This window comes from Bos indicus, chromosome 15, assembly GCF_029378745.1.
Source record: "Bos indicus isolate NIAB-ARS_2022 breed Sahiwal x Tharparkar chromosome 15, NIAB-ARS_B.indTharparkar_mat_pri_1.0, whole genome shotgun sequence".
In the NCBI taxonomy this organism is placed as follows: domain Eukaryota; kingdom Metazoa; phylum Chordata; class Mammalia; order Artiodactyla; family Bovidae; genus Bos; species Bos indicus.
Window position 1 is genome coordinate 31,937,358 of NC_091774.1, and position 12,227 is coordinate 31,949,584.

The window sequence follows — 12,227 nt, forward strand, 5'->3', positions numbered from 1 at the left end:
ATCCTTTACCCCTCCCTGGGAAGCCAGGCTTGGTGAACTTGGGGCTCCTTCCTATCTGGGTCTTTACAGATAATGCCCTCGCCACTCTCACCACCTCAGGCCTGGCCTTGCTTGGGATTCTGTAAGCCTTTTCAATATACAAAGGATCTCCAGAGACAATTACCCCAGAATGAAGGCTTCCAGGAATGCTCAATACAGCCTTATTCTGTGTAGCATTTTCTCATTCCAACTGTATCCTCCCAAAGCTTTCCAGTGTTAAATAACACAATTACAGAGTTAAATAAATGCCAGCAAAGGATGTGAGGCACTATGGGGCCTGAGTAGCAGGTGAAACAAGATCTGTGCAGATGTGACCAGCAAAGGAGTAGAAAGCTGGTGGCAGGGCAGGTGAAGGAGGGCAGCCGGCCTCCCCAGTGGGCAGGAGCCCCAGGGGACTGGGAGGCAGTGGGGGCCGAGTTAAAAAGAGGCCAGAGAACAAAGACCTGGAAGCTGACTAGAGATAGCATGATGGATCCAAGAATTCAAAGGGAACTGGGGAGGTCACTGAATCTGTTGTCCCCAGAGGAGAATCGTATAACAAGGAAGAGGCTGTGGACAATGGCTGGGTTTCGCTTCCAAGCTGGATGTTAGGTTTTTCCTTGAGATTTCTAAGCAGTGGTACAGTATGCGGCCTAAGAGAGTCCTTAGGTGGATAGGCAGTTACACCAGGGAGGCTCACTGGGTCGGTTCCGCTGTGTGTGTGTCTCAGGTCACCTGGAAAAGGCCGCTAGGGGCCAAATGTCCAGAGACCTCTGCCCACCTGGAGGTGGAACAGGCCTGGCTGCCCCCTCAGATGCTCCTACAACTCATCGTGGGTTAAGTGTTGTCTCCAGAGGCCCTGTCGAGATTCTCCTCATTATCAAGTTCATCATCATTTTCACTATCTGTATCATCTTAACATCAAACATTAATCAGGTACTTACTTTGAAGCGGGCCCATGCTCAGCATTTATAAGCATCGTCTCATTCACTTTCTTAGCAATTCTGGGAAGTGGGGGCTATTATCATCCCCACTTTCAGATAAGCAAACTGAGGCTCAGAGAGGTTACATAACTTCTGTCCAAGGTCACACAGCAAGGAAGGAATAACAGAGCCCAGACGTGTCTGGCCCACACTGAAGGCTGAGTCTCAGCCACCCTGTCTACTACCTCCACTGCCGCAGGCAGGTGTGGGGGGGACTCCACAGGGTGCAGAGTTCATAGGGCTCTTCCACACCCATCATCTCTCTTGACTCTCACATAATATCGATAGGCAGGCATCGCCCCATTGTATAACCTGGTAAGCTGAGTCCCAGAGAGGCTAAGTGAGTCGTTATGAACATTTGGTCAGCAAAAGGCAGAGCCAGGTCTTCTGACCCACCCCATCCTCTCATTAGCCAGGCTCCATGTGAGAGAGGAGCTCTTAGACAAAGGAGGCAGGGAGCTGAGGCAGCGGGGGTCTGCCCAGGGTGCCTGGGCACTGCTGAGGGCAAGGGATAGAATTTTGCCCTAAAGGGGGCAGCAGGCGCCTAAAAGAGAAGGAAAGGGAGACAGGAAAGCTTTGATCCTTCAGCTCTTTCAGGATCTGGTGCTGCGGGCAGAGGCCTCCCTGGAGGCGTTCTCAGGGAAGCACGAAGTGGGGTCTGCAGGCTGGGGCAGGCATGGCCCAGAGCCCTGCTGTGAATTTGCTGTCTTCCAGCCAGGCCTCTCATCCCAGGAGAAGAGCCACGGCCACCCCGAGCCTTCAGGCTGATAGCGATGATGGTGGCAGTCTCGTGTGACCCCTATCCAACCCAGGAGGCACAGGGTAGTATGTTTTGGAAGTCACCTCCAGGCTGCCTGCAGTCTGCTCTCCCCTTGTAAATTCCACAAACATCCAGAAGATAAAAGAGGGGATCTCTCAGAGGCAGAACATGAAGCTCTTCAAAGAGCACTTTCAATCAAAAATGGGAAGAGGAGAGAAGTCTTTCTCTCGGAGGGAATGTATTTATACACCCCTGTGTGTGTGTGCACGCGCGCGCGCACACACACACACACACACACACCCAGTAGCCAGGAGCATCGTGATGCTTACAGAGTGTTCTGCCTGTTCCGTGTTCCCATTCCTCCCTCTCTTCTTTCTCTAGCTCCAGGCATCCTACCCTTTTCTGGCTTCCCGGCCCCCACAGGGTACACCTCTAGATCTGCCCTCTCCAGGTGGCATTGTATCTTTCTGGCCTTTCTGGCTTTCCTGCCTTGGGCTCTGATCCCTGCTGACTAAGGTGATAAACAGTCTCCTCCCTGACATCTCTGAAACATCGATTCTAGGGACCACCACCATCTTCTGGAGCAAACGGGGACCAGTTGATGGAAGTTCCTCCCTTCCTAGTCCAGCAAAATGAAAGCCTGGGATCTTAGGCCTGGGGAAGAGCTTCAGAGGGCTTCCCAGGCAGCGCTAGTGGTAAAGAGTCCACCTGCCAGTGCAGAGTAGACATAAGAGACATGGGTTCAGTCCCTGGGTTGGGAAGATTTCTTCCTGGAGAATCCCATGGACAGAGGAGCTCGGCGGGCTACAGTCCACAGTGTCGCAGAGAGTCAGACATGACTGAAGCGACTTAGCACGCACACATGCAAGAGCTTCAGAGCATCTGGTTGAGTCCTTTCATTTCACAGTAGGAGAAACTCAGGCCTGGACGGTAAAATCACTTACCCCAGATCACAGTGAGTTTATGGCCCAGCTGTGATGAGAGCCAGGTCTTCTGATGTCCTGTCTGTGGTTCTTTCACTGGAGAGCACAGCTATCCCCAAAGAGTGACGGGAGATGCAGAAGGGCTGGGCTGAACCATCGTGATGCCCATACTTCCCTTGACTTTCCATGCCCACAATTGTTAGTCTGCAGTCCCAGCCCCTGTGGTTGTTAATTTGGTTTCATGGCACATGACCTCCTCATCAAAGCCTGCTTTACAGGATAACGTCTTTTTAACTAAGGTAAAAATAAAAGACATGCCCGCCTTTTGGAATAGCCGATCCCATGAGGTTGTTGCTGGTAATCCGGGCTGCACAGAAGCCATGGAATGTGATTGCTGCTCGCTACTGAGTCAATGAAAACACAATCCACTACATAACCTCCATAGCTTCTTCTAGCATCTCACTCTTCCCTCTCTGCCTTCCCTGCACCCAGGTTACTGTCAAGTGGAGACAAAGGAGAGAGAGAAGGGCTGGGCTAAAGAGGCAGCTGTGCCTCCAGGAGGCAGTTTTCTGTTTGGTCTAGCTTGGGGAAGCGTCTATTTGAGAATAGACAGAAGTGCCCTGTCTGAGGCTGGGACAGACGTTCTCCCAGGGTGTATGGTCTTTCTGCTTCTATCCAGGAAAGCACCCTCCTGGGATGCTGTCCATTTCTAGTTTCCTCTCCACATGGAATTGTTTTACCATAATGTTGTTGCTGGCCGACTTTATAAACTTGTGAAATGATTTCTAGATTGCAGTCTGAAGTTCTCCCTGTGTTGGTGGTGGTGGAGGGGAAAGAAACTTGAGGATAGAGTTGTTGGTTTGGGTTACTTCGTTTGGATGTATCTTTTTTTTTAATAAACAGAAAAATGACAGGATGCTGTGGTTACCTCTTACCCATTGTATCAGTTTTCATTTTTCTATTCTTTTCTTCAGTTCTTTCATTCCAACCTATTACATTCCTATCTCCTCCGCCCAGGGTCTTTGCAGGGCTTGACTGCTCTTTTGCCGTAACCCTGCACAGGACCAGTATTGCACCTGCTACATCTTTGTGGTTGATTTCTGTCGCTTTACAAATGTGCTGCTGAGTGGAACTCAAGTTACAGCCACTGTCATTGAGGGACTGAAGTTCTGAAAGGTCCCAACAACCCTCTGAAGGATCCCCACAAATGAAGGCACTAACAATCTTCTCGGAGAAGGCAATGGCACCCCACTCCAGTACTCTTGCCTGGAAAATCCCATGGACCGAGGAGCGTGGTAGGCTGCAGTCCATGGGGTCGCTAGGAGTTGGACATGACTGAGCGACTTCACTTTCACTTTTCACTTTCATGCATTGGAGGAGGAAATGGCAACCCACTCCAGTGTTCTTGCCTGGAGAATCCCAGGGACAGGGGAGCCTGGTGGGCTGCCATCTATGGGGTCGCACAGAGTTGGACAGAACTGAAGCGACTTAGCAGCAGCAGCAGCAACAATCTTCTAATCAAACTTCACTCCCTTCTCAAGGGTTGATTTACTTGACAGCAGTCATGAACACTCTCTTGGAGAAATATAGAATGAGCTCAAAAAGGCATTCATGTTTTTCGTTTTTATTAAGAATCTCTTACATCTGCAGTCTAGTTACTTTAAAGCCTGGCCTCACTTTGTAGGGGATTCTCTGGTGACTCAGATGGTAAAGAATCTGCCTGCAATGCAGGAGACCTGAGTTCAATCCATGAATCAGGAAGATCCCCTGGAGAAGGGAACAGCTACCCACTCTAGTATTCTTGCCTGGAGAATTCCAAGGACAGAGGACCCTGGCAAGCTACAGTCCATGGGGATGCAGAGTCAGACATGACTGAGTGACTAATACTTTCACTTTATAAGGCTCTACCTTGTTAACTGATGCTTGACTGAGTGGCTGCTTTTAGCATGAGTTGGGGGTTGAGGAGTGGAGCTGAGATGGAGAAGAAACTGACTTTTGTCAATGGATGTATCCTGTGTGTACAAATCATAAATCCCTTTGTGTATAAAGTGAGGAGTGACATGTCTCTCTCCTTACTTCCTTTGCAACGATTTAGGAAAAATCGCACACATGTGTAGCATGTGTGTGTGTGTGTGTGTGTGTGTGTGTGTGTGTTTTCTCATTCAGAACCAGTTGGCCTGTTTGTAGATTGTTAAACACCTCACTTTTCCTCCTTTCTTTCTCCACCTTGTGTGTCAACAGATCCACCAGAATTAGTGGTGAAAGAAGCTGAAATGTAAACCTTGATGGAAGCTAGTCTGAGATACATGCCTAGGTTATAAAACATAGTTCTTAAATATCGGTGTAAGCCAGAATCACTTGGACAACTTGTCACAAATAGATACCCGGGCCTCATGACCAGAGTCTGATCCAGGAGGTTCGGGATGAGACTCAGGAATTCACATTTTAATAAGCCCTTTCCTCTTTAACATCCTTCATCTTTAATAAGAATAAGGTGATTCTAATGCAGGTGATCCTAGACTACACTTTGAAAATCACTGTTGGAGAATTGCTTGGAAGGATCCTGGTACTGTCTAAACCCCATACCCTTGGTTTGCAGATAAAATTAAGGAAGCCAAGAGAAGTGAAGTGACTAGGTTGGTTAGCTAGTTAGGGCAGAGCATGGCCAGAAGTGAACAGCACTCTGGGCCTTTCCCACCACTCTATGTATAGGGGAGCAGGCCAATAGGAAGTGAGCTTGCTTTGCAACAGAGTGTATTGAAGTTAGACACAAGGAAGAACTTCCTGACAGAGAGGTATGTGGAGGCGCTGACAGCACTTCCTTTCTCAGGGGATCTTAATTCAAGAAAGATTCTCATCAGGTGTGGGTACCTGAGGTGCAGAAACATCTGGTGACTTCGCATAAAAGGGATCAGAGACCCTTCTCAGAGTTCTGCTGTGGCACCTGGATTTTGACCTTGACAGCAACATAAGGCCAGTGGTTCAGGAAGACTGCGGTGTAGTCCTACCTCTGACAAAGACAAGCTTGTGACGTTGGGCCACTCGCTCAATTCTTGGCCTTCATTTCTTCCCTGGGAGATAAGTGTGGTTGCGTTAGATTGCCTGTAATTTCCGAGGAGCCATCATTTTTATTTTCCACTGTAACTCCCTCACCAAAGCTCACACAACACTGGGACTTGTTTGTTGGCTGAACAAGTTCATCAGTTGAATAAAAAACTACTCATTATTGAGTTTCCAGAAGTTCTGTCTGCCAATTCTCCCTTGCCTAGGGCGTTTTTAGTCTCTGTCTGACAGGTCCATAGTGAGCTTCCCTTTTTATACTAATTTACATATTTAAAGGGGTCTAACCTCAGATGAGGGCTTCCCTGGTGGTTCAGTGGTAAAGCATCTGCCTATAATGCAGGAGACACTAGTTCGATCCCTGGGTCAGGAAGATCCCCTGGAAAGGGGCATGGCAACCCACTCCAGTATTCTTGCCTGGAGAATCCCTGGACTGAGGAGCCTGATGAGCTACAGCCTGTAGAGTCGCAAAGAGTCGGACAGGACCGAAGCGACTGAGCACACACACATACTTCAGATGGACATGAGTTACATCCATGTCCTCTCATGAGTGATTGTTCAGACCTCTGGCTTCTTGGGATCACTCCCCAAGCAGAGAAGCCAGACCAGAATGGCACCTCTCCATCACTGGCATCTCTGGTCACCAGTCCCTGTGCCCCCATCTCATGGGGCCACCCCTTTGATGACCTCCCTCTGTTCCTTTCAGAAAGCGGATCTGGCCGTGGCAGGCCTCACCATTACTGCGGAACGGGAGAAAGTGATTGATTTCTCGAAGCCATTCATGACTCTGGGAATTAGCATTCTTTACCGAGTTCATATGGTAAGAGATTTATTTTATAAGCATTTATGGCATTAGAGTTATTTGCATGCAAACACTGAGTTATATGGTAATAATGAATGACTCACAGAAATATTTAGATTTCAAGACTTAAATGCAAATGTGCCAGGCTATTTTCTCCCCCATCAGCTGTGAGGACTTGCAAACAGGAGAAATGGAAAAGTCACACTTGGGGGCTTTCCAGTAAAAATAATGCTTCTGCCTCACTGCATAGGGATGGCCAAGAACAATCATTCAACTCTTGGTTTGCAGAGTGTTGGCAATTGGACCCATGGGTTACTCAGGTTCCTCCAAGGTGGTGGGTCCCCAGCCCAGATGAGTCACCCCAGATTTCTCAAAGCCTTTTGGCAACCTTCAGATCTGCTTCTCTTCATTCTAAGCATTGCAAATACTGAGGCAATGCAGACTCCCTCTTTTTATTATCTGTACTGGAGAATAAAGAGCAGGTAATGTAATATCACTTATAGCTTCTTCTGCCTCCCTTTCAAAAGGAAAGACTAGACTGAGTATAAAAATGAGTTTGTAAAAGCTCACCTATGGGCAGCAGGGGCTGGACGCGACGTCAAAGTTACTGGCTGGTGGGGGGAGCATCCAGAGAGGGAATAGTAATCCTTATCCAACCTGGCTCTAAGCACACATCTATTACATGGATTTCCCCAATGATCTAGTCACTTTAGGCATCCAAGGTCATGCCAACATGATGTATTCTAGCACCCAGCACCACAAAGCTGCTCAACAGCGAGGAACTCAGAGCTCACCCCATGTACCTGCTGAAGACCCTCCACCCTTCTGAGCCCCTCCCAGGCCCCAAGTCTCAGCCCTGGGAGAAAGGAGTTTTCTGTATTTGCAGCCCCAGCCAGGGCATCAGGATCTGTGGCCCGTTTCTCCAGGAGGAAGGACGTCTTGTCTCAGAGTCCACTCGGGCAGCTCAGAAGGCCACTGCCCTGGGCTGGGCTTCAGTGTGCATCATCGTTGCTGCCCAGCTTGGACAAAGAGGCTACGTCATCTGGAAGATGAGACAGCATCAAAATCCCAAGCTGTCCGGGCTAAGCCAGAAGGAAATGTGAGGATCTGGTCATAATCACTGCGGTGATGGATGTGTCTGTCTTATGAATGAAGGGGGATTTTGATCCTTCCCCCTATCTTTTCCATGATAATGATAACTGCCATTCACTGAGCACCTCTTGTGTGACAGACACTCTTCAGGCCCTGTGATGTGGGGTGTTGTTACAGATTGATTTGTGTCCCCTCAAAAGGACTTGTGAATTGGGTGACCTTTTTTGGAAATAGGTTCTTCGCAGATGGAGTCAAGTTAAGATGAGGTCATACTGGAATGGGGGAGGTGGAGCTAATTCAATGACCAGTGTCTCTATAAAGAAGTGGGAAATTTGGACGCAGACACCCAGAGGAGAAGACAAGACTCTGTGAATTTGGAGGCAGACTGCAGGGATGCATCTACAAGCCAAGAAACGCCAAGGATGGCCAGCAAACCCAGAAGCTAGAAGGGACAAGGAAAGAACTTGCCCTTAATTCTGAACTTCCAGCCTCCAGAACCGTGAGACGATACACTTCTGTTGCATTAAGCCCCCTCCCTGCCAGTCAGTGGCACCTTGTTACGGCAGCCCTAATAAATGAGTACAGTCATCCTGTTCTTATTTTAGAAATGAGGAAACAGTGGCAAGCAGTTCTACAAAGGTGGCCAAGCCCACACACCTCTCAGTGAAAGAGCAGAGTTCAAACCCAGGAATGGTGTGCTGCAAGCCTGTGTTCTCTGTCGTTACTGAAAGAGTGTATATGGGGTCCGGCTGCTCGCCACTCAAAAGCCAGTAAGCAGGCCACGTTGGTGGAAAGGGAAGTTTGCTTTATTTCAGATGCCGGCAACTGGGGTGGGGTAAGGGTGGCAGACGTCTGTCCAAAAGGTGGGGGACTCTCCCCATCCCTGCTGGCAACCAGTGGGGCAAGAGCTTTTATAGACAGAAGTAGGGGGTTACATACAGGAATAGCAGTCAGCTCTGACTGTCATCTTTAAATTGGCCATCAGTGATCTGAGCAGCAGCATCTTGATTGTTTAGGTCCAATCTTTCGTTTCAAGGTCGGTTTGTTTCCATTTCTTTGAGGCCAGTTCTCGGAATTGTGGCAGCTCATGTCATGGGTATGGTCTGGTCATCCTGTAGTTAATTTCTCCACCTGCTGTTTTGGTATCTGTAAGACAGCTCAGAGGATATGGCTCAGAATATTATCTATAGCCCTTGAGAAAGAACTATGGTTCTTGACTATGCTTAATGACTACATTATTACTATTTAGTCTCCTTTGACTGTTTTCCTTTGTTTCATCATTTCTCACTTCTCTGATTAAACTTATCCTTTGGCTAAAGTTTTCCACACACATAGGGCAGGCAGAGGACATGATGGGGGGAGACAAGGACCATAGGTCCTGCTCTGTTTCACCGTGATATGAGGCTGTCACCTACATTGTGTGACCTGCTCATAAGCTGTCCCGTAAGTGGGGCTCTCTCCCTGTTCTCAGCTGGTCCTCACAACTGTTCTTTGAGGAAAGAAGGGAGGTGTTATCATTCCCATCTTACAGACGAGGAGACCAAGGTCACACCTGGAGCTGGGTCTGGAATCCAGATCTCCTGATTCACAGGGTAATGTTCTTGTCACCATTACATCTCTTGGTACCTGGAGACAGCTTTCCATCCAGCACCATTTCTTGAGCCCCACACCCCACCCCGACCCATTCTCCTCCCACAGCTGAGCTCCGAAGGAGGATCCAAAAAAAGACGGAGACACAGTCTTCCTCCAAATGGTATATCTATGGCCAGGTCACATGACTAGGCTCTGGCCTTGATTTCTTGATTAAGGCCAAAGGCACTAGAGCACCACCCAGATCAGATGGGCTGAGAGGAACCATATGAGTAAAAGCACATCAGCACAAGTGTTTTCACCGCCTAGGAACATCTGCTACTAGGCCACCTCCACCACCAGGACACCATTATTCTGAATATCAGCTCTGGACATCCTTAATTGGATCACTGGCCAAATGTTTTCTACCACCTGCCCGCCTCGGACTGTATGAGCTCGTCTGCATTTGTTCTGGGATGTGAAGTTTTATCTGTCACCTTGGAGAGGTTCCGTCAAACCCTAGTCCAGACGATGCTATGAGGGTCTTTTGTAGATGCGATGAACATCTATGATCAGTTGACGTCAAATAAAGGAGATGACCCTTGATAATGTGGGTGGGTCTCATCCAATCAGTGAAAGGCCTTGAGAGCAAAAGCAGGTTTCCCAAAGCAAAGGGAATTCTGTATCAAGGCTATCACGTAGAAATCCTGAGTTTCCAGCCTGCCCTACAGATTTGGGACCTGCCAGCTCCTACAATCTTGCCTGGAAAATCCCATGGATGGAGGATCCTGGTAGGCTGCAGTCCATGGGGTCCCTGAGGGTCGGACACTACTGAGTGACTTCCCTTTCACTTTTCACTTTCATGCGTTGGAGAAGGAAATGGCAACCCACTCCAGTGTCCTTGCCTGAGAATCCCAGGGACGGGGGAGCCTGGTGGGCTGCCGTCTATGGGGTCGCACAGAGTCGGACATGACTGAAGTGACTTAGCAGTAGCAGCTCCTACAATCACAGGAGCCAATTCCTTGAAATAACTCAGGTAGCGCTACAGGTAAAGAATCCACTCACCAATGCAAGCGAAGCAAGAAACACAAGTTTGATCCCTGAGTCAGGAAGATCCCCTAGAGTAGGAAATAGCAACGCACTCCAGTATTCTTGCCTGGGAAATCCCATGGACAGAGAGGAGCCTGGTGGGCTACAGTCCACAGGGTCACAAAGAGTCAGACATGACTGAGCATGTGCGCGCGCGTGCACACACACACACACACACACACACACCCTCCTGGTTCTCTCTGTCTCTCTGGAGAGCCTTACCCACACAGTTCCCCTGTCTGATCAACATTCCTTCCTCATCCCTGCCATTTTACTGAGGCACTAGGGTGTCACACAGCTGCTCAGATCTAATTTCTAACAGGGGGCCAAGCTGAGTAAAAATTGAGTGCTGGCGTGAACAGCTCACACTCAGCAGAACTGACGGTTTATGCATTTATTCAACAAATATTTACTTGCATTCCATGTGTGCAGCAGAATGCTTAGAAAGCATCAGAAAGTGAGCTGGGGAGAGGACAATCCTGAATTGACTAAACTGGGGGAGACCTGGTTAGAACAAGTCTGAGATGAACTGTGCAGAGTCTGAAACAAAAGAGGTTGTCAGAAACAGCTAATACCAAAGGGGAGCCCAGCAGAGTTCACCATGAGTTCCACAGTCTAAAATTATTATACATACAGAAGCTCTCTCTGACATAATAAGTGTTAAGCTGATGAAATTAAAGTTGGATACTGGGTGTTTATTATTTTGTAAATTTTCTCTAACTGATAGTTTTCTGTGAGCAAAAATACGATTCATTTAATGTAATTTATAATGACCCAGTCTCTTAGCTCTATATCCAAGGTCACCTGAGTCGTGAATGATAGTTACCAAAAAAGTGAGCGTCTGGTGAAAATCAAACCTGTGTCCAAAAGTGAAAATAATTAACACAAGGTATAAATGCCTAGTTAGAAATTCTTCAGAACCTTTCAAAATAACAGGCGGTGGCAGGTATATCTCAAGTCTAAAGATAATCAGAAGTAATTTGTGCCCTTCCAGCAATCTCAGATTATCTAGGTTCTTTCTCGAACATGGATCATCACGAGTTGGTTGTGGGATATTTTCCTTTCTCTAGAACCTTGGGGTATAATCTATTTCTGCCAGGCATATCCAGGATCAGAATCAGAAGACTGTTTTGCTCTTCGACCTCTACTCCCTGCCACTCAGAGGCTGGCTTTGGCATTTGTTATTGTCAGTCTCTCCTGCTTATTAAAACCCCCTCTCTGTTCCTAGCATCCACATCACCATTTTCTCCTGCTGTGCTTCCTGTCTCTCTGATTATTGCCTTCTTTACCATTTTTCTTGATTCTTCTCTCTCTGTTTGCCACTTAAATGTCTGTGGTCCTTTTCTATTCTCACTCTCCCAATTCTCTGCCTGGATAATCTCACCTGCTCCCAAACCTATAAATCTAACCCTGACTGCTCTCCTGAACTCTGGAAGCATATTTTAAATACATTACTAAGTCATCTCCAGACTTCCCAGGTGGCTCAGTGATAAAGAATCCGCCTGCCAATGTGGGAGCCACGGGAGACATAGGTTCGGTCCCTGAGTCAGGAAGATCCCTGGAGGAGGAAATGACAACACTCCAGTATCATTGCTAGAATAATGCCGTGGACAGAGGAGCCTGACAGGCTACAGTCTACGGAGTCATGAAGAGTCAGACACGACTGAGCACCTGAGCACACAGGAGACATCTCCACATGGATATCTCACAGGCACCTCAAAAACAGTGACACAAACAAACTGCATTTGGTATATTCCTCCCTCCTCCCCTCTGCATCTCCGCATCACAGCATCTCCATCCAGCCACCTGAGCCGCCCTGCGCTTGTCTTTCCTCAAATGTCCATTTGGTCCACTCACGTCCTACACAATCTGCATATATACTGATAATTCCTGCTCACTCTGCCTTGGTTCAGGCTCTCCCCATCTCTATC

General features: G+C 48.0%; 1 protein-coding gene across 3 annotated transcripts in view; it reads left to right on the plus strand.

Moving 5' to 3' along the window:
• GRIK4 (glutamate ionotropic receptor kainate type subunit 4) overlaps positions 1-12,227 on the plus strand; it is a 500,430-nt gene that overhangs the window by 445,176 nt on the left and 43,027 nt on the right. For all 3 annotated transcript variants that reach the window (XM_070803553.1, XM_070803555.1, XM_070803554.1), the window contains one exon: positions 6,451-6,564. In XM_070803553.1, coding sequence (XP_070659654.1) covers positions 6,451-6,564 — 114 coding nt within the window. The remainder of the gene's footprint in view (positions 1-6,450; positions 6,565-12,227) is intronic.